Source organism: Diachasmimorpha longicaudata, chromosome 13 (assembly GCF_034640455.1).
Source record: "Diachasmimorpha longicaudata isolate KC_UGA_2023 chromosome 13, iyDiaLong2, whole genome shotgun sequence".
Lineage (NCBI taxonomy): Eukaryota > Metazoa > Arthropoda > Insecta > Hymenoptera > Braconidae > Diachasmimorpha > Diachasmimorpha longicaudata.
In genome coordinates this window covers 3,027,310-3,048,358 of record NC_087237.1, presented here as the reverse complement: position 1 = coordinate 3,048,358, position 21,049 = coordinate 3,027,310, and the positions used below count along the sequence as shown (strand labels likewise).

The 21,049-nt window shown below is 40.5% G+C and overlaps 2 protein-coding genes across 11 annotated transcripts; one reads left to right on the top strand and one right to left on the bottom strand.

The window, feature by feature from the left end:
- The first annotated feature begins 13,135 nt into the window (after positions 1 to 13,135).
- LOC135168386 (muscle LIM protein Mlp84B-like) lies at positions 13,136 to 17,312 on the top strand. Of its 3 annotated transcripts, none has more exons than XM_064132507.1 (6): positions 13,136 to 13,401; positions 13,710 to 13,992; positions 14,151 to 14,606; positions 14,704 to 14,884; positions 14,994 to 15,154; positions 15,315 to 17,312. In XM_064132507.1, exons 1-6 carry the CDS (start codon positions 13,305 to 13,307, stop codon positions 15,655 to 15,657), a joined length of 1,521 nt encoding a protein of 506 aa, XP_063988577.1. In that variant the 5' UTR covers positions 13,136 to 13,304; the 3' UTR covers positions 15,658 to 17,312. The 3 variants fall into 3 exon arrangements, with proteins under 3 accessions (XP_063988577.1, XP_063988576.1, XP_063988578.1); XM_064132506.1 differs by having other exon boundaries at positions 14,145 to 14,606; XM_064132508.1 differs by having other exon boundaries at positions 14,145 to 14,606; positions 14,994 to 15,102; positions 15,315 to 15,516.
- On the bottom strand, positions 15,564 to 20,677 carry LOC135168383 (RNA-binding protein 45). Of its 8 annotated transcripts, none has more exons than XR_010300033.1 (7): positions 20,313 to 20,677; positions 20,087 to 20,201; positions 18,487 to 19,280; positions 17,958 to 18,232; positions 17,671 to 17,780; positions 17,444 to 17,586; positions 15,564 to 15,779 (listed from the first exon to the last, which is right to left on the bottom strand). XR_010300033.1 is itself a non-coding variant. In XM_064132503.1 (6 exons), the coding sequence occupies exons 1-5, from the start codon at positions 20,509 to 20,511 to the stop codon at positions 17,479 to 17,481; spliced, it is 1,491 nt and encodes a 496-aa protein (XP_063988573.1). In that variant the 5' UTR covers positions 20,512 to 20,673; the 3' UTR covers positions 15,565 to 15,779; positions 17,444 to 17,478. The 8 variants fall into 8 exon arrangements, 6 of the variants coding, with proteins under 6 accessions (XP_063988573.1, XP_063988572.1, XP_063988574.1 ...); XR_010300032.1 differs by lacking the exon at positions 15,564 to 15,779 and adding an exon at positions 15,872 to 17,309; XM_064132503.1 differs by lacking the exon at positions 17,671 to 17,780 and having other exon boundaries at positions 15,565 to 15,779; positions 20,313 to 20,673.
- Positions 20,678 to 21,049: the final 372 nt, after the last annotated feature.

Here is a 21,049-nt window from a genome sequence, read left to right as displayed (position 1 = left end):
TGGGCCAATTTCGGGCCGAATGGTAAGCCCAGAGTGCGGCCAAAGTACGGCGACCGAAGTCTGGCCAAAGTTCGGTCCCAGGCCTGGCCCCGTGTTATCATCCCAGGGTCTAGCCAAGTTCGGCGCGAGTTTGGCTGGAGCCCGGGTGCCGAGCTACGGCAGCTCGGCGGCCGTGCTTGTACCAAGGTTGGCCCATTCGTTTTTTCCTACCTGGGGATGCGATAAAGTCCAGTGAAGTCCCTGCAGCCTCCATCGGCCCCCAATAATTAATGAAACTTTTTCAACATTTGATATGTCATTGAATTGTGGCGCTTGTTCAATATATGATAAGGCACCAATCGTGAGGGCTTAATATTAGGGGTGAAGCTAAGTGGCGTAACAGCTGACGCCACGCAAGGGCCTTCGGGGGCTGCACCTCGTTGGCGTTACGTATACGAATGGTGGAAGCGAGAGGTACGGAAAATATATAGAAATAGAAGGCATTGCCCAATGTTATATACACCAGAGGCAGAATGAGTGAGTGAGGAGTCGCACGCATGCTGTGCGACTCTTGTCTTGAGGGTGTGGGGGCAATGAGATTTAGGGAGCGTCGGGTGTGCGAATCTGGACTCGACACTGATTTGTAGCGAGAGCTTTGTTTCCAGCGTGAATACCTCCTCTCGCACTATAGTCAGATAACACCGGAGAACTTTTTTTCCAAGGTAGAGAAATAGGGACATTCATCACGGATATTGAAGTGAGCAATATTTATTCGGTTGTTTATAATATTGGGGGAAATTCACGTTTCGCAAGGGAAACAAACGCGATGCGGTCAGACGGAAATTGAGGGATCTCCGGGTAGCGCGCCGGGCCCTTTTTTTAGGGACTTTCAGAGCGAAAATGAGTCTTTAGGTTTTTTGAAGAATTTCTTGAGTCACCGGAGAGATGTCTTCAGGATATTTTGATAATTTTATTGAAGATTCTGGGAAGATCTCGTTCGACGGGAAATTTTTCAAAATTTTTCAAAGATTCGATGTTTCAGTGAAGTGTTTTCAACTGATTACAGTTTCGCGTGAGGATCTTCGCCAAAAAATTATTTTTCAAGATCTTAGACAACCTGTGGAGAGCTTCTGTCGGCTCATCAAACATCCTGTCGATAATCCTACGCAGCAATGAGTTACATATCAACAATTTTTTAAATAATCTCAGTAATTTTATTACCCGAATTGCGTCGTTTGTCGTTATCCACCCCTAGTATAGCTTTCACCCCGAACTTCAACTCGGGTTTTTCCTTCGTCTGAATGACTCGTGATTCCACAGCTGTGCTGATGTACGAGTGACTCGGACTCAAGGTACTCTGACACTGATCATCAGCACAACTACCACTACACGGCTCGTCATTGGCAAGTCTCTCATCACTTTTCATTGGCTTCGTCGAATTATCCTCAATCACATTAAAACTCATCCACTCCCTGTCCGATTCCTCCCGCACAAATCTCTCGTCCTGTACGTCATCCGATTTCAATCCCTTCCCTAATCGAAATTGCAACAATCTTTCGTGATAACTGTTCGTCATATCAACGTTTATCTCCAGTTCACTTTCAGTTTCTAAATCACCATCGGTATGTGCCATTGTCTCATCATCAATATCACGATCAATGTCACTCTCCGGCTTCTGATTCTTCATAACACTGTCACTCGAACCGATCAACGACTCGTCACGCTTTCTTACCATCAAACTCGCTGCCCAATTCAATGTCAAACTAAAATCACCACCATTTGTCGTTTTATTCTGCAGTAAATTCTCCATTAGAAAATTCGATGCAGCTCGTTGCTCCAAGTTCTTCAGCATCGTGGCTGACGAGGGTATCATTTCACCACAAAAAAAGCGATTAACTAAAACATCTATTTATCCTAATCCAATTTCGAGGACATCTTGCTACGCACCACCACCCCCACCAATATTCCTCCCCAATCCAACCCCCTGTTACTATCCTCCTAAACAGAAGCAAATTATCAGACTATTCCCGGTAAACTAGATCCCACGGAACAAAAAAATATCACCTTTTTAACACGAGACGTTTCACCCCGTGACTACGAGCACCGAATGAATAGGTTTCTGGTTAGAAGAGAGAGAAGTTCCATGGATGTGTTGTGCAGAGGGGGAGGGGATGATGCTCTATTCGAACTCTCCCCCCTTTGCCCTCCCCTTGCCATCGTGTGATCCCCCAGGGGGTGGGAGGGAGGAGGCAGTCAGTAAGTCTAGGAGCGTGGCCGGTGGCAGGTGAAAAAATGGGGGTGTGAGGGAGTGAGAAATACTCGGAGAAATCTGTCTTCCACTCGACTTCTCTTATTTCATCCCTTATTCGCCGGTTATCCCTACCCATTGATATACATATCTTTTTCTCTCCCCCAGCCACCCCCCTCCCCACCCACACCCCCTCTCTCCTTTCACCCTCTGCCCCCTGGTAGAGGTACCTTAACGGGCGTTCAAAATAGTGGAGACCCATGAGGCAAACATTTCGAGGTTTGGCTTGGGTTCGGTAATGCCATAATAAAATCATACTCCCATCAAACGAAACTGCACACCCCTTGAAAATCACCGAAGAATGGAGAGAACTAAATGGTCGATTGTCTGCGCATGCGCATACGTATTTAATGGGTAAATAGACGGGCCTGTTGGGTATATAAACTGCCTTTGCAACGCACGTGGTGGGGTGAATGAGAGAGAAAATGCTCGTACAGTTTTAGACGGTATAATAACGAGAAGAGAAAGGAGAGGAAAAAAAAAAATGGGGTAAAAAGAGGGAAAAAAAAAAAAAGTTCCAGAGGAATATGCGAATTCCTTTGGTCCAACGATTGGATTTTATTTGACAATGCCTCTCAGCGTACTGGCCAATCCACGATCAACGGGGGTAATACCTAGCCACGCCCACACAACATTCTCCACCCCTACTCTTCCGTATTCTCCATGTCTACCACCCCAGTTGGATTGTGTATATGTTCTAGGTGTGTTTCCCTCCTTCTTTTGGGAGGAGTACTCGAGAGCCGGATTGCCCCCCCCCCTCTCGCCCCTCTTCACGTCGTCCTCCCCGCACCGCAGCACCGAACCCCGCTTCAGTTTTCCCTACATCCCTTATCAAACTTTATTATCTTCGTGGCCTATAACATAAATGTGAATATAATGACTGGACGTCTGTCGGTTTACTATCGACAGAATGTTAGCCAGTTAATTTCTAAATTAATGAAATGGGACGGGAATTGCGGATTTTTTTTTTCTCCGGGAGAGAGTGTCCTTGGAGAACGATTTGTTCTGGTGAAGGGGTTGAAAGGAGGAAAGAAGGGGGAAGAGAAGGATTGAGATCTTGGCGACGAAAAAATTGTTCGGAAAATCTAAGAAAGACGATTATTGTCCGGAGGGGAAAGTCCTGGAGGAAAATTTGAGGGAACTGCTCTGGATTTTTTTGGAGCCTTTAATACTGGAATTTTATCCTGGCACCACTTTGCGCCCTTTTCCCGTGGAAGCGCGAGAATGTTTTTTATCACTTTTCTTCGTACTTCCACATACATTATTAATCCTTGAAGAGTCATTCCGATTTTCATTTCTCATCAATAGGAAATAATAAGAGGAACGGAAATAAGTGTAGGTGAACGGTGCGGTGATGGGGGTGGGAGGAAGAGAGGGAGAGGGAGAGGGAGAGGAAAAATGCTCACATATTAAAGCTCCGAAACCTCCGGAACACGTATACAAAACGCGCTTGAGAATTTTATCGGCGGGAGAGGGTGGACGTCGCATTAAAACCACGCCTTCCTCGACAATATCACAGAGACGCGGCTTTCGTAACGCCGGCGCGCCACCATTCATCCCTGTATACAGTGCTCACCCCTTTGCGTCGCGACTTATCAGCATCTCACCCGACCGCTGAAACTTGGGAAAGGGAAAGAAATGAAAATGCCTATGCGCCCCATCGCCAGAATGGAAAATAGAATGGAAAGAGTCGGGAGGAGGTAAAACCAACTCGAATGGGAGAGATAGACAGAGAAGGGTGAAAAAAAATGAGTACGACGAAGGGAAGTGGAAAAAAATAATGAAATGAACATCGGGAGAGTTGAGTAGAGAATTATTATATTCTGCCATCGGTAGGTTTATCGCTCATATAAATTCAAAGCATGGAACAGCCTCTTTATTATTTTTTAATGCCGTTGTTTCATTAAAGTTTTGGTTGGGCCGCATTGAGAGGAAATTTTCGCGAAAAACTTTTCTTTTCTGACTCGAGAGAATTTTTTGCCGACCCTAGGCCCAGGTTGGGGACAATTCTGGGGGTGAATCTATGAAATAATTAATGAAAGTTTAACGGACGTATGGTAATTGGGGAGAGAACTGGGAGGCTGGGGATGTATGAGAATTTTTACCATATGCGGAGGGAAAAGTCTGGGAAAAATTACTGCACCGGAGAGTAAAATCGAAGTGAAAAATACTGAAATGTGTTTTACTGTCGTATAAAAATTCCCATCAATACCGTAAATTTTGGAATTAATTTTGTGATTAATGATATGCGGCTTCGTAAAATCTACTAATCAGCACTATAAAATTTGAAGGTCTATCATTTTTTATTTGAGGTTAAATGAAAAATTGATGGAAATCTCTACATAATTTCTATCTAGGTCAGTTTATTTTATTGACCCTTCTTTCATTTTTTACTGTACCACACAGCAATTTTTCTTCAACTCATTATATGATTCGTTAACGAAGAGCGCCGAATGTAGCCGATTATCCCGACGTGGGGCTTCGTCATGGGAAACGTTGTCGATTAAGAAATTTCACTATGCGGTATAGTAATTTTTCTCATGCCTGCAGTTGACGTCGAGATTGTAACGCAGTAATTTTTAAGATAATCACACCATAAAAATTGGCATTTTTTTTTCCTCCGTGTACCGTTGGGGTCGAAATTATTCTGTTACTTCGGGGTGAGTTCCACAATCCAACAATTGCACAAATTTGTCGTAATGATTAAAATTTTGATGCAGTTAATATCGACAGGGGTAGTAGTTGAGGATGATAGAATGAGTGATGATCGCCAATGATAATATCATAGCGATGTATAAAAAGGGGCTGTTACTGACACGTGACGCACTGGCATTTATATTCCCCGGTTTACTATACTGAATATTCTATCCTACTGTGTCCCAACTATAACTTTGAATAATGATATGCCGCACTGCATTCGATACTGTCATCAATGCAGTACTATTCCTTAAAGATTTTTAAAAATTATTAAATGTTTTTTTCTGTCCCTCGTCTGTATGTTTCGTCGTCAGGATGTCAACAAACTTTTGTGACATAATTTTCAACATAATATAATATAATTCAGAAATTACCAGAAATTTTGAAAGAAAAGTATTGAATTTTGGAGAGGGATTGTCTCAATAATATAAAAACAATTTAACTATCAACTTTAATCATTTATTGATGGAGTGATGTCTCCAGATCAACTGTCTCCTAGTGACCAAAGATTTCACACTCTAGAGCCCTTTGACAAAAGGCCCTTGTTTATTCATTCCTTTTTGTTTCTTCTTTGGTTCTGTTTATTAAAACTATTCGAACATTTCGGTACTGTTCGGAGGAAAACTATAAAAACTATAACATACTGAGATGGACTGAACACAGCTATAGACAGACGATTCATTTTTGTCCACACATATCAAGCACTCTCAATGACAACAAATTCTGTGTGAAAAATTTTTGTCTGGGGATTGCAAATAGTGACACTTTTTTCTGAAAAATCAGTTGAATATCGAAAAGACGTGTTTTCGACAAATTAACTGGGGTGTCCAGCCGTCGCAGGTTGAAACCCCGCCGAGTGTGAACTGGGGTGTCGACTGGGCTTGAACTGGTGCGAGGGTGGAGACAGGATCCACCTCGACCGGTTGCGACTGTGTTCAGGGTTTTCCACGGTTTTCCCCACCGGCGATACGTTGGCTAGCGAAGCTCGAAAACCAAAGAATTCCCCGATGGTCAGGGTCATTTTTACGGAATGTTCAGCTCTTCTTATTTTTCCACTCCAGGACCGCGTAAAAATTTCTGCAATTTTTCCTCGATTTTCCCGCTGGCTACGATGTCAGGGCCCGCTCCCACTTTTTATTGAATTCCCCTTCGTTCTAATTTACGTTTTGAAATGTTCTTTAATTTTTTGTCTGGTCATTTTAATTCAATTTTTCTCGCTCCATGTAATTGCAAGTGGTACGGTGAGAAAAAACAATTATTTTTTTAGTTTAATTTAACTCGATTCCACGGTACCTTTTTTAGTTTTCAAAATCAATTGCCATTATCTCTATTCATGGAGCGAGAGATATTCCGTAAAAATTACGAAACTCGCAGTTCGCTCATCGATTACGGAATCGACGAGGAAATTTTTCAAAACACTATCGTAATTTTTCACTGTCAATTCAACCAAAAATTCCGGAATTTTCAGAAAAATTACGGAATTTTCAGAAAAAATTCCGAGGCAGTTCCGTAAATTTTCCAAAAATACCTTTTCACTCCAGAATTACAAAAAAAACGTAATTCTCTTCAATATTTCTCTCCGCCGCCCAAAAAAACTATTTTCCCTATTAATCACCAAAATTCGTTCCTTTCTCGAAGATTCTCCGTTCAATAATCACCTACCAACTTTGTTGACCCTCAGCCCAACCCCCTGACTGTCTACCACACCCCGTAAAACCCGATAAACCAAAATAGTCCAGATTTGCGTACATAGGATTTGGTAGCGCGAGTCATCGCCTATGAACCGTGAGCGGACCCACTGGAAATGAAAAAGGGAAAAAAAAACCCAGAAAATGGAAAATCGTTTCTGTAGGGTACATAAGGTTGATAGGTCCAACACACACCCACTCATGGTTATGATGTTCAACACATATGCAGGATGTGAGTGAGGGGAAGTAGAGAAAGAGGTGACAAAGACAGCGAAACGGCCAGGGAAGCCAGCGTACACTGGTGTTTTTGACAGGCCGATGAATTGAATAATCGCAAGTCGAGCCGGCGAGCGCTGGGAAAGGGCGGAAGAGAGAGAATGAGAGCAGATGGTGAAGGATGAGAGTGAGAAATGTATAGTAAGGGGAGTACGCCAAATCTCAGTGTGTGGGCCCTTCACAAACGTAATATATAAAGCTCTCTTTTCTAATATCTCTGGCGCCGAGTGCTTAATATAAAAATCGAAGGGATGGGGGAGGAGTGCGGTGGAGTGGGGCGCTGGGGGGGGGGGAGGGGGTATATGTATGTGCTTACATATAGATGTTAGGATAATGATTCAAGTGGACAGAAAATTATTTCATACGTGTAGAACCTCTGAATGTGACTTTTCACCGCTAAACTGCGACCTTCACGTCTCGAATCAATGTTTGGAAGGACAAATCGAACGTCGAAGGATCAATCGACTCATGGAAAATCGATGGTACGACCTGTGCGTCAGATGGATTAATTTCCGAGTTAATAAAAAAATATAATCGATAACTCGGAGCCTCGGGAATTTCGATAACATCGCAGCAGCTCTATTAGTAACGTACAGGGTAGAAATCCCTCACCCCTATGTGATTTTGATCTCACGACTCCCATGATTTGAGGATGAGAACTGGTTACGTACATCTGATAGAGAAGCAGCAGAGTATATCCTTCGAGTAGTGGTGGTGGTGAAGGTTTTTCCGTAGTACTGCGGCGTTCGGGTACGACTGTGTGGCGCGTTCTATTTAAACGATGAACGTGAAGTGGGTGTATTTGACGTTGATACCACGATAAGATGAAAGAGGCTCCTAAAGCTCTTATATCATGAGCTTTAAGGAACCATAGAATGATGCTCTCTCTGCTTACATTATTGTGGATCGTCGAGCAATCGAAATCGCTTTGCGTTTATATTTAGTTGTTTGAATTGAATTTCTTTCATTTTTCGAGAGATAACTTTTTGGGAAATGATATTTAATTTCATTTTCAAAGCTCACTTTCAAGTTCTGTGAGAATGACAGAATGATATTTTTGACGGAGTGCAAATCTTCCATTTTTAGCGCACTGCCTCCGACGTTATTCCTTGATTTTTTGATATTTTCTAACAATTTTTCATTCCTTTGTCTTCAGTATTTATTCGGTGGGTTTTAGTGAATTGTTCTCCCCGTAAACGATTAATTAAAAATAGGGGGATGAGTTCACTTGAAGCCATTGGTCTGCGTGAGAGCCCCAATACTCGAATTGATCTAATCATAGCCTTATGCTAGTGATTCAAATATGATCTCTTTATTGTGACGCCCGATAGCCGATTCATGGTGCACGTGATTTCCCCCTTCGATGTGCGGATATATATGTATATATATATGTCCCTTACCACGTATATGTCGGTGACACGTGAGACGAGTGTTTCTGATTGTCGTGCAACATTTCTCTATACTCAAAGCCAGATACCCAAACAATTCCTCATCTCTCCCCATCCCGTCGTCGTATAGTTTTTACTTTTTCACATGCGATTTTTTTAAGGACGAGATGAGTCCCGAGGGCATCGAGTGGATTTCTTACGTTGGGTAATCCTTTGGAAGTTCCAAAGAAGACGTGATGAGAGTGCACGATGATCGGTTGATTATTATCAACGATCAGCGGACGTTATCACTTTTTACTCACTCGTTAGCTTCCAATTTTGGGGAGAAAGCCTCTACTACTTTCTACATTTGATTTTATTAATGAAATAGGGAAGAATAAGTCAATAAAATTAATAAATTTTATTAATTCAATAAAAATAAGTCAATACAATTAATAAATTTTAGCTATTCACCTGCAGGAAAAATTGGAAAATTGGAAAAATGCCGGGAAAAATTTATTTGTGGAAATGTTTACGGAATAGTTCTTTCCAAGTGAGGAGTATTGAATGCTTCACTGTCTTATTCAGTGACACGTAACACCGATGCTTTACCTAGATGTGAGCGAAGAAGGGTAGAAGAGTAGTTATAGAACTGGTTGACACCTTTTTTGGGTCTGGCTATGTGCTGTGCTCAGCGAGGCTGCATTGTATTGTACCGGTACACATGCAGGATGCTTCATCAAGCGTGAAACAGAATACATATCACCCATTCTTCAGCAAGGCGTGACAAAAAAAAAAAAAAACTGAATGTGGCACCTTCAATTTTGATCATGAGATATTGTGCTGATTCAATGATGCGATGGTGAATCTCGTTCAGAAAAACTCATTAATCTGAATAATAAATCCCAGGATGATTATTAATCGTACTGTCACGCATGAAATATTTGGGAGTCGGAGAACTTTTGGGGGCCTTTAAATTCAAATATTTTAATGGGATGCGGAGACTTTGAGGGTCAATATGTGTAGAATCTGATTGAGGCGGAAATTTACTATTTTATTTTTAGAGGTAATTACGTAGGGATAAAAGGAAAGTAGTGGATTGTCAAAGATCAATTGAAATAAAATCAAAATTTTTTGGACAAGGGAGGGGGGCTTTTTCGGCAGCAGGCGAAAGGCGACGCAATGAAAAATTTAGGATGATAGATCGTCCTGCGCAAGTAGTTCTCCCCTAATTCATCGAAAAATACGGAGTGCGATGATCGATTGCGTTAAACACAAATGTTTTGGGCGACAATTGAAAATGTCTCCTACATTTAAACCGCCGACCTTCAGTATTTTATTAGTGAAATGGGCATAACTGGGGTGAATTAGATCACACATCGATTGGAAAGGTTTTTATGCCAGTCTTTATGAACAATTTTATCGGAAAATTGTTGATAGATCACTCGCAGAGAAAAATTCTTGAAAAATTACGTGTCTGTTCTGTTATCTGCGAGTCAAAATTATATTCTGTAAAAATTAGGGAACAGTTACGCGCTTTTTCGGTGAACTTTCAGACAAAAGTATCGAACGTTCAGTGAACAAAAGCGTAACTATTCCGTAATTTTTACTAATTACTATTTTGACTGATTACGGAACAGATACGTAATTTTTCAAGAATATTTCTCTCTGTGAACAGATTAACAATTTCCCCGGCTCTTCCTCATAGCTTTTTTCGTGAATTATTATTGTTGTTGCCCGTGAATGACAGCAATAAATAATCCGTGAGGGCTTCAACTTCCCCTTGATTATAATAATAATTAATATACGTTTTTAAACTGAAGAAATTGAAAGGGTTTTTTTCGGGTATTTTAAAATTTTCATGCGTTCGATAACAAAATTTTCAAAATTGCAGACAATTTTCTAGACATCCCGTTGCGCCCCAACTACCCCGTCATGCCCCGACTTCCCCTGCGATCGGAAAAATCCAGACATAACGTTTACATGCCATGACTTCTAATTGTTGTTGCGAGTGGTGCTGCATTCATGGAATCGACGAGTCATTTACTAACGGGAGACATGACAATGGAGACGGAAATAACCCCCGATCCCTCTCAAGTGTAAAATTAATAGAAGGCGAGTGATAGATGAGTTGGATTCGTTCCGTGAAGTGAGACGCTATTTTGCGGAGGAAGAGAGACTAGAAAAGAATTTATATTTTTTCAAAAATTATAAAGTAGCAATTCCGTTGCTCTGGGGGATGTTCCTGAAGGCATCATGAGCGGGGCCTCAGCCTTATTTTTTTCGAGTGCTTCAAATTCCACAGCCGAACGTAAAAATTAGTGATAAAATATAATGTGGTGTTACACTAGGAACTACACGGAGAGAAAAATTTGACAATTTTTATAGTGTCATTCCGATAAATATTCCTGTGCTGCCTTACAATCTCGGCGCAAACTTCAAGTCTGAGAAAAATTACTATGCCGCATAGTAAAATTTCTTTATCAGCTTAAGAAAACTTCCACATCGACCTCGTAAAAATTCAAAGTCTGATGCAACATTTCCCATGACGAAGTCCAACGTCGGCAACAATCGGCTACAGTCGGCGTTTATCGTTAACCAATCGTAATGAGTTACCAAAAAATTATGATGTGGCATAGTAAAAAAGGTGAAGGACCAATAAAATAAACTGATCTAAACAGGAATTTTTAAAAGATTTCTATCAATTTTTCATTTAACCTCAAGTAACAAATGATAGTCCTTCAAATTTTATAGTGTTATTTAGTGAAATGTACGAAGCCACATACTATTAATTACAAAATTAACGGTATTGATAGGAATTTTTATGTGTGAGTAAAGCACATTTCAGTATTTTGCACTTCGATTGTAGTACCCAGCGAGTAATTTTCACACATTTTTTTCTCGATATAGTTCTCCACAAAATTGAGGTAGAAAATAATAGTCCAGGATGGCATATCTCATATCCAACTACATAATAAGTTGACAGCAATGATGCAATGAACACACAGGAGATAGAATTAACAGGGGAGCTGTATCTACAAGCATCTGATGGAGGGTAAAATCTTCCAAGCGCCCCGCTGTTTTGTAGCGCTTCTAACTAATTGGTCATGTCGAGGGCAGGCGTTTTCATGACACACCTCTAATCCTCTTACTTTCTCTTTTACCAGTTTCACGTCGCCGATGCGGAGAATGGTGAATCAGGGGAAATGGAATGAAGAGAAAACCACGACTCGACTCGACTCCTCCAAAGTCGAGTAAAAATTCTCCTAAAATGAATTTTCAATTATTTTTATTTATTCTTCATCCAATGTCCTTCAATATTTTCTCCAGCTCATTGAAAAAAGCAAATTCCTGAGAGAAATTCCAATCTCGGCCCGGTCGGGGTTATTTAACTTTCGGGAACAGGGGTTGATGCTCGAGGGGGTGACTGAGCTTCCGATTGCGGCTGAGGGGAGCCTTAACTTCTGCTAATAGCGGTTTAGGGGCTCATTTAGGGATTCCAGTAGAACAGCTCGACTGCGGTCGACCGGAGCGAGGTTCCTAATGAAGGAATCGCCTGTGCCGACAGCCGGAGACAACTCGTCGCAGTCGGCAGACCGTGATTACTGTCGGTAATAATTTAGCCGGTAATTAGATCGCAGAGAATGTGAAACATGTCTGTTTGCAAAGAGGATAGACCAAAGTAGAGGCTCAGTTCTGGGGGTTTGACTGACGCCAGTTTCTCCACATTACCGACATGATTTCACCCCCGAAGAGACGGGGCGCCACGAATCCTACTGGGGTATCAGCATATCGGCCAAGCCGGTAACGCCTCAGTAGCAGTCCCGCTGCCACGGGGACAAGTCGAGAGTGGAGATATAGGTTTCTGCGCCTTTGAAATGTTTCTTTATGATTTTTCAGCCATAATATGTCGTTTTTAGGTTTACAAAAATTAATTTAAAAGATCTATTTTTCCCGGTCAGGAGAGAAATATTTTCACCTGGCCAGTTAGTTAAGCATGTACCAAGAGCTAAATACAATATTTTAATTGCTATATTGGCGCAAAGCGAGCGTCCTCAAATCGCATGCTGTGGACTCGAGTTCGATCCTACCACGAATCCAATGGCGCCAGCCAAATTGTCCTAGCTATGATATTTCCAAAGATATGGGCGAAAAACGGTATGAGCCCAAATCCGGGCCGATTTCGCTCTAGGAGGCCCAGGAGCCGAGAAAAACGCGAAAAACTAGAAAAATCGACTTTAGAAAATTCCCGGACCCCTAGAAAAATCGGAAATCGTCTCACGAATCCAATGGCGCCAGCCAAATTGTCCTAGCTATGATATTTCCAAAGATATGGGCGAAAAACGGTATGAGCCCAAATCCGGGCGCATTTCGCTCTAGGACGCCCAGGAGCCGAGAAAAACGCGAAAAACTAGAAAAATCGACTTTAGAAAATTCCCGGACCCCTAGAAAAATCGGAAATCGTCTCACGAATCCAATGGCGCCAGCCAAATTGTCCTAGCTATGATATTTCCAAAGATATGGGCGAAAAACGGTATGAGCCCAAATCCGGGCCCATTTCGCTCTAGGAGGCCCAGGAGCCGAGAAAAACGCGAACCGCCCTGCCCCCCCTGAAAGACTTTGAAGAAATTGCCAATGAGCGAGAGAGAAATATCTTTCCCCCTCTCTCTTCCTATGTCACTCACACTGGGTTATTCACGTCAGTAGTACTCGTGGCGCCCCGTCTCCTCGGGGGTGAAATCGTGCCGGTAATGTGGAGAAACTGGCGTCGGTCAAACCCCCCGAACTGAGCCTCTACTTTGGTCTATCCTCTTTGTCTGTTTGTATGACACCCCACATGTCATCCAGAAAATGTGACAATCTCAAAGCCTTGAAGGACAGAAAGTAATGAGTGAGGTTCATTTGTCCCTCAACGAAATCATCGCAGTACGATTGGACGGAAAAATAAAATGTAACTTCTTCAGTCTAATTATTCAGATGAATGAGTAAATGCCGGGGATCTGCTCACGATGCTTTTGTAAAGTTTACTTTGCTGAAGAGAAGTTGGCGTTGGGGAGAGTTTTTCATGCTTCTTGCTTCTCCTGTCGTTAGTACTACCCTCATTTCATTTTATTACCATAATAGTCTCTATCCATAATACCATAATCCGTAATTGTAATGCCATAATCCGCATTACCATAATAGACTCGAACCTTGGACAATAAAAAAAAGGACATGTGGGACTATCTGACTCGAAAAGCTTCACTTTCGACGATTAAAACGATATCTTTTCTCCTGATTGACACCAAAGGACAATTTACCCTCCGCGAAGGGGTGCAGAGACGTCACTTTGGATCCACCGAAGGAAAAACTGTTTTTGAATTTGTAATAGTTGAAGCTTTCATTCTGTTCCAGGAAATTGTGGAAAATCATTGGACAGCTCTAGCGTGACAACATATGATGATGATCTGTACTGCAAAAAGTGCTATCCAAAGCCAAAAGCAGTCGCCCATAATTTTTGGAGTTCAATAAAGCAACAACGAAGTGACTCCGGTGATTCTAGTGACTGTGCAGCTCCCGAAAATTTCATCTCGAAGTCAGATGTCGAGGGGAAATCCGGAGAAAACAGCGACTGTGGGGCTCATGCAAGTGGAGAATATTCGACATCGTCCCTTAATGAATTGATTTACAACCCCAAGTAATGAATATATGTTATTTCATTTTACTTTTTATGGAGAAAGATAGTCTATAGGGTTTAGGGTTCTTTCCCGTGATTCCGAAACGAAATTTGGGGGTAGGAAATTCTATAGAATGAAATCGTCGCGTAATTTTTCGATTGATAAAAAAAAGTTATAGAAGGTCTACATCCCTTCCTGATGGGAACGATCTTGCGAAAATCACACCAAAAGCCCTTCCGAAAGATCCAATGACTCGCGAAGTCGCCTGTCATCGTGAAGAATCGCCAGAAATTGTAAAAAATGTTGATCAGGAAGCTGTTGAAGAGGATCAAGTGAAAGAATCTCGTCCGATTGGGGAACAGAGATTACGAGGTGGCTCCGGATGTCATTGCGGTCAGAACACATTAAATCGAGACCCAATTATTCGTCACGGGTGTTCCTGGAGAACTTCCAAAAATTGTGAACCACCCCCAAGCTGTTGCAAAATCGACAAGTGTTTGGAAAAGTCCAATAATCGTCGGGGATGCGGATCATGTAGCGGGGGTTGTGCAGGGGGTTGTGGTGTTTCTGGCTTCGCTTGCCTGCCATTGAAACCGCGTCCAGGGGCAGCTCAATGTTGCCAGAGACCAGTGAGGTCAGTGCGCTTTTCTCTGTCTTGAAAATTGTTCCCGGTTTTCCGTGACTCGAACACGAAAATAATTTTTCTTTGCAAATTTTGGGTAAATTTGAAGGTGTCCTGCTCGCCGAAATGTATTCGAAAAGTGTAGTGTTACCCTTCCGTGTCGTAAATCGTGTGATAGTCATCTCAGACCAGCCCCTGATTGGCAAAATGCACCTGCCAACTGTGAGTGCCTCGGTGGGGGAGTGGACTGTCAGCGTTGCGGATTGAAAGTTTATCGAGCAGAAATGCAGGTGAATTTGTTTAATAGAATATTGTACAATATTTTCGTCGCACTTGTTACAAATTGTACTACACGAGGATGGTCTTCAATTTGGTTTCTACAATTTTTTATCTTCACAGATTGCGTCCGGAGTACCCTACCATAATATTTGCTTCAGCTGCTACTGTTGCCGAAAACCATTGGAAACGTTGACCTACCATGAGCACTGTGGCGAAATTTATTGCAAACGTACTACAAATTTTTGCCAGAATTTTCAATCCGCAAACGGGGGATATATTCAGTAAAAATTACGGAACTCCAACTCATATTTTTCATTAAATTTATTTCGCTAACAGATTATGTTTCGAAACATAATTTTCACGCTTTTTCTCTGGTGATGTTTATTGAATTTTCCTCTCCTCGGAGTTGGTGATAGTTTCATTCAGACTTTTATTCTTCAGAATGTTACATACGCAATTTTGGACCGCAAGGATACGGTTACTCTGGGGTACTTCAAACTCCAATGTGAACTTAGTCCTGATCCCTCATAATTTGGAATATCTGGGATCGTTACGCCAAACGAACTTCAACACGCAGAAAATAAAAAATTACATCAAATTGAAATATTTCACGAACTCATTAGACCTATTGTGCCACTCGCAAAATAAATTCCGTCAGTTCACAAAATTAACTGTAATGTACAATTTTTTATTTTCCATTTCTCTCGCCCGAGCTCTTTTCTCAAAAATTTATTATTTACAAAAATTTATAAAACCTCTCTTGGTTGATATCGATCATCAATGAAATTTCATTTCTCATAAACTCATATATATCTATCAAAACGTGATTTATATCTTTGGAGTAAAATATAAATAATCTTCTTAATATCACAGTTGCCATCAGGTACATCATGTTCATCACATATCCTGAAAATGGAGAAGACATATTCTTTAAAATATCATGAGTACGTACGTGTGGAATCGGTATCGGTAATTATTTGAGAAAAGATATCATCCAATTTCCTTCATATACAGTGTATTTTTCATTATGTCAACATTCCAGTTACAGTCAGCATACAGTCCATTAGTTTTTAAGTGTCAAGAGTAAATGTTTCACTCTCCATTGTATGACAAACAAAAAATTTGTTTTCACTTACGGAGTTATTGCTTGTCATGGAATTCCAATTATTCTCCTATCATTTTCAGCATTTAAAATATCTATACGTTTAAATATTTCTTTTATTTAGTAATCATTGTGGATGTGTCCTCAATAAAAAATGCAGAATTCTGTTGGTATTTTTTAAATCTGTATTTTTGTACCAGTATTGGGTACCAAAAAAACTGATCAGTGGCCCTAGCTGATTAGAAACAAAAAATTGTGATGTAAAAATCCGTGATGTAAAGCAAATAAATCTAATCTGTCGAATATTACTGGAATAGTTCCCAAAATTTTATGAGTCTATCCGTAAACTAATACTTAAGCCTTTACGTGTACAGTCAACATGAGTAATTAATGATCATCATTGAATTAAAGAAATCCCATTGCAAATAAATTCATCACTGAAAGACTAGCGAAATGATCCGAATGAACAATCACATTCTACGAATGAATGAATGTGGTAAAGAGAAGAATTTTCTTACTAGGGTGAGTCTCCCTAATTTTATTTTCCCAAAAAAGGATAAAGTAACTACTTTAATTATCTCAAAATTTGGAAACCCATATACACAGATTTTACATAAATAAAAAATACATTTTAAGACACAGGCTAGACATGCAAGCCTGTGCGAACAATGTGGGATTGACAAAGAAATGTCATTTAGTACAAATGATTGTATATTATTATAAATCGCTAGATTTTTCATCCAATCCTACGTCAAGTTACTTTGCGTTTACTCAGCCAGCATTTTAGCTGTATAAAAATATATTCTGGACGTCCCTCACTTGCATTAATTTATGAATCTTTTGCGACGATTATTTTGTTTGTTTCCGTTATCACTTCCTCCAAAAGCACAATCGGCATTTGATGAACAGCTAGTCATCGAGACAATTATTATTTTTTTTTTTTTTAATGAACAAAATCTAAGAGACTACTAAAAATGAATCAGTCTTCGCACAGGCCTATCTGCAGAACAAATAGAAATACTTCGGATCTGAGTGTTGCAATTGTGAAGCTGTACGGAGAAGAAAATGGATAAAAAGTATCGTAAAGTATAGTAATATTTTTCTCTCCGTGTGAGATAAAGTGATGCAATGTTGGAGTTTTTTAATGTTGATTTTGTGAAGGAATAAAAAAAAATATGAGAGCAGGCTTTTCAAAGTAGTGAATATTTGTTGTAGATAATTTTCCTCTGTTGCTGGTCCGACGGAGGTCAACTGAGTCTTAGAAATTATTGTTAATATGCATATTTTTATAGTCTCATCGTTGCGTGCGTCCAGCTTGTGTTTAACCAGTCAGTCTGTGAAGATAAATACAAAAAAAAATTATGTATTTTTTTTTTCTCTTTAACTATTTATCGTTTCTTCCTCAAATCGTCAATAAAATATTGTCGCCGTTTGGTTCAGTTTCTCATGATATTTTTCATCTACTTACGTGATACAAAAAACAAAAACAAAGCTGTTCACTCTTTAATGCTCCTCTTCATCCATCCGCAAACGTTTACGACGATCGTCGTTACGCTCCTCGGCCTCCAGAACTTTCAACCGAGAACCACAAATTTCTTGACCGTGAAGTACCTATAATCGATTCATTATAAAAAGAATGTTGGGATTAATCGTCGCCTGTCCTTAAGGATATCCAGGTAATTGAGGAATTATTACTTGGATCTAGCCTCTCTCCCGCCCGTGGAGAGGCTAGAATAATTCAATAGGGCTCCAGTGGTGGCAAGAGGAAGTGTCTTTACCGTGCCTCCCCATTCTAATTCCATGTCCTGTGCGCTGAGTTGAATTTAGGCCCAAGTCGGACCCCCAAAGGGGCTCGACAGCCATAAAAAATAAACTATGAAAAGCCAGAAACGTAGGGACGGCCTTTTAAACACAATTAAGTGTTTTCTTCTTCGTACTTAGATATCCTTAATATCACATTTAAAATGAATACCGATAGTTACCTCGATAGCTTTATTCGCGCTTTCAACACTGGCATACTTTGCATACCCACAATTTTTTCCTGGAAGCATGTACACGTCAATGAGATTCCCAAATCTACAGAATGCATCTTTCATAGCGTAGATGGGAGGCACAGGTGGTCCACACACAATGAAACATCTTTTCTCGACTTCAGCATCTATACTAGCCATTGGTAGCACTGGTGGCAATTTCAATGAAATCGCGTGCTCCAAACCTGCAGTCATCAGGAGATTTTGGTCATTTGGTGTCCTAAAGTCTGGTTAAAATTTTAAAAGATCAGAGAGATTAAATTAGCGGCATAAAAGTGGGATTCCTTTACAGTTCCTCCATCTTTCTCAAAATATTAAGGATCGCTCCAAAACTCCCTAAAGGCTTAAAATTCTCTAGACCCCCCAGGGAAGTCACTGACCGTAAAAATCATCTCCAAAAACCCCCACTCCCACCCCCACCTAAACCATCGCAAAAACAACTTTCAATTTGCGTAACGAGAATAATAGTAAAAAAACTAACTCGGAGCCGTTAGTCCAGCCGCCTGTATCAACGACGTAGCTTGTGCAATTGTTTCCGCTAGGTGGGCTAGATCGGTTCTGGCATTAATACCGGTTAAACTCGATCCACCGGGTTTAACTGTACTTTTTTGCGGCGTCAAACCCGCCATATCAGGCTTAACGATCATGCGGTGACCAGGTGGATATTCAAATCCATGAAATTTCTCTCTAGCATATGCTGCTGCACTCGGATGAGAGTAAACAACTGTTGCCTGTCCCCGTGGCATTCTGTATCTGACGTCGGTCTTCAAATGGCAATAGTCCAGACCAGGAACGATATCAAACAACTTCCAGAGTTGATCCTGGTTCAGGGCAGGATGCGCAATAACCTGGAGCCTTATGTAGCCATCTGGATTCTGATAGTTTGTTGCAATTTCAAGGCCAATTGGATTTTTACTAAAATTTGCGCTACCGTAGCTGTTGCCAATGGTCTCGTAAGGCATTGACATGCCATTGTTATATTTGGGCTCAGAATGATCTGGCTTTGGCTTCTTTGGCTCAGCAAAGACAGCTTTGTACTTTCTATCGCATTCCTCGAAAGCTCTTGCTGCACTAGATACTTTTTTAAATTTAACGTACCCAAAACCTTTTGACTCATTTGTGTTTCTGTCTTTTACCACTGTTACGTACTCAATTGCACCAAATTTCGAAAATTCGTTCTGCAAGTCGTGGTCGTTCATCGATTTTGGTAGGACACAGAATAGACGTACCCAGCGTTCCTCTTCATTCGTCTCGCGAACTGATCCCTGATCACGGCTAGTGAACAAATTACAAATGAATATTATTTATTGTGATTATTTCAGATAAATGTGTAGTGTGTCAAATGAACGCCCGTGCTGGAGAAATATGAATCTGAAAATTAGGGGAAGAACATTTTTCCCAACTTTCCCTAGGGGAAAATTCAAGATGGCTGCGTTACGTATGTCACTGATATGTCTGAGATGAGACGAAGATGAAAACAGCTTAGAGATCATTTTCTGTAGATATATACTGGGGATTAAAGAATGACATGTTACAGGGACATAAGACATTCTTGAAGTTTATGTGAAAGATAATAAAAATTGTGATAATCTACGGAAAGTCATTTCTGAGGTGAAAGATATGCAGGTACTAATATCTGTCCAAAAGATATCGTTTTGGAAAAATTATCTTTTCATCTGTTATACGTCTGTAGTATCGAATCAAAATTAGAAAATCGAAAGAATTGCATTCTAAAAAATTTCAATCTGATTGTTCAGCCTATTCTTTCGACTTGTGCTCTTATTTTTTTTAACGTCAAACTGCGTTTATTATCTATTTTTAATGGTTATGTAAAGCTCTAAAATTCTGTAATCGTCCACCTGTCAGTAATGCTACTGTATATCTGAAAATATTGCTTTAAAATTCGCGAAACCCCTGACATATTGGTCACACGTAACATTGAAAGACAACTGTTAATGGATGAGAGGTTAACGGTCCATCATTTTTATCTGTCTTTTAAAAAGTCGGCCAAGAAATATTTTAATGGATCGACTTAGTCATCTGTCTGGTTCCAACTCTACAAGGAATTCATAATTTATTACTTTGATGCAATCATGACTTTGATTGGCCGTCCCACTGATCCCAGCATCTTCCCATTCATTTCCTCAAGTGCAAAAGCTGCTTCAGAGGTCTTCGAAAATTTTATGTACGTCACTCCTGTCGAGAAACAACAGTAAACCTTCACTTATCAAGTCATAACAAAATTAAATTTTATTGGAAGTTTGCTGATAGCTATAAAAGAACAAACAAAAACCTTCAGAAAATTACCTTTATTTTCACCTGTTGTGCGATCCTTGACAACCCATATATCTTCAATTTTACCAAACTTTTCGAATGCTTTCCTGAGATCATCTTCTTCCAGACTCTTATGGCAAATAACAAACAAACGCGAATTCGGTGGATCATCATTTTTAGATCGTGGATCAGTCTGTGAATAATACGAGTCTCGTTCTCTGTGGTCAGCCATTTTGTCAAAATAATTGAATAATTGTGTTGTCTCCTCCTGCACTATTTGTTCGTCACTTTTTCCCTCTTTTCTTGTGACCCTTTCGTTCCAGCAGTCACTGCCAGGTTCGATACGCAGGTAGCTGAGAGGTATCAACGATGCTAAATAAAACAGCACACACCATATACTAGCGCCAGAGAGGTTAAACTAACAGAGGCCATGGAGAACAGGGGAGCCACAGGGTGAACGTCCGAACACTGGGCAAACAAGTCATCATTTTTCTAAAAAAAAAATAGTGGAGTAATGAAGAAATCATTTGGCAAAGTTCAGAAGTAAAGTCCCATCGTTTGGAAATCAGGAGTTCGTTAGCAACTATTAAAAAACCGTTGGACCGGATATTTGACAGTATATTTCCAACTAATCGACTATCCACTTATCCCTTTCTCCGACAATTATCGGGAATAATTCTCCCAGAACACAACCCTAATGTACTTAGCCGGCAAGGGCTGGAAATAGAAAAACTAGCTAATGTCCATGATTGTACATCGTTAGGTCATCA

Excerpts from the sequence above, each read along its gene's own strand:
- LOC135168386 (XM_064132506.1), top strand. The coding sequence starts at position 13,305 with ATGCCGGGGATCTGCTCACGATGCTTTTGTAAAGTTTACTTTGCTGAA. Across the intron at positions 13,402-13,709 it reads TGCTTCTTGCTTCTCCTGTC|GAAATTGTGGAAAATCATTG; the intron begins GTTAGTACTACC and ends ATTCTGTTCCAG. Across the intron at positions 14,607-14,703 it reads TGTTGCCAGAGACCAGTGAG|GTGTCCTGCTCGCCGAAATG; the intron begins GTCAGTGCGCTT and ends GTAAATTTGAAG.
- LOC135168383 (XM_064132499.1), bottom strand. The coding sequence starts at position 20,511 with ATGGCTGACCACAGAGAACGAGACTCGTATTATTCACAGACTGATCCA. Across the intron at positions 20,202-20,312 it reads CACAACAGGTGAAAATAAAG|GAGTGACGTACATAAAATTT; the intron begins GTAATTTTCTGA and ends GTTTCTCGACAG. Across the intron at positions 18,233-18,486 it reads GGCTGGACTAACGGCTCCGA|ACTTTAGGACACCAAATGAC; the intron begins GTTAGTTTTTTT and ends AATTTTAACCAG.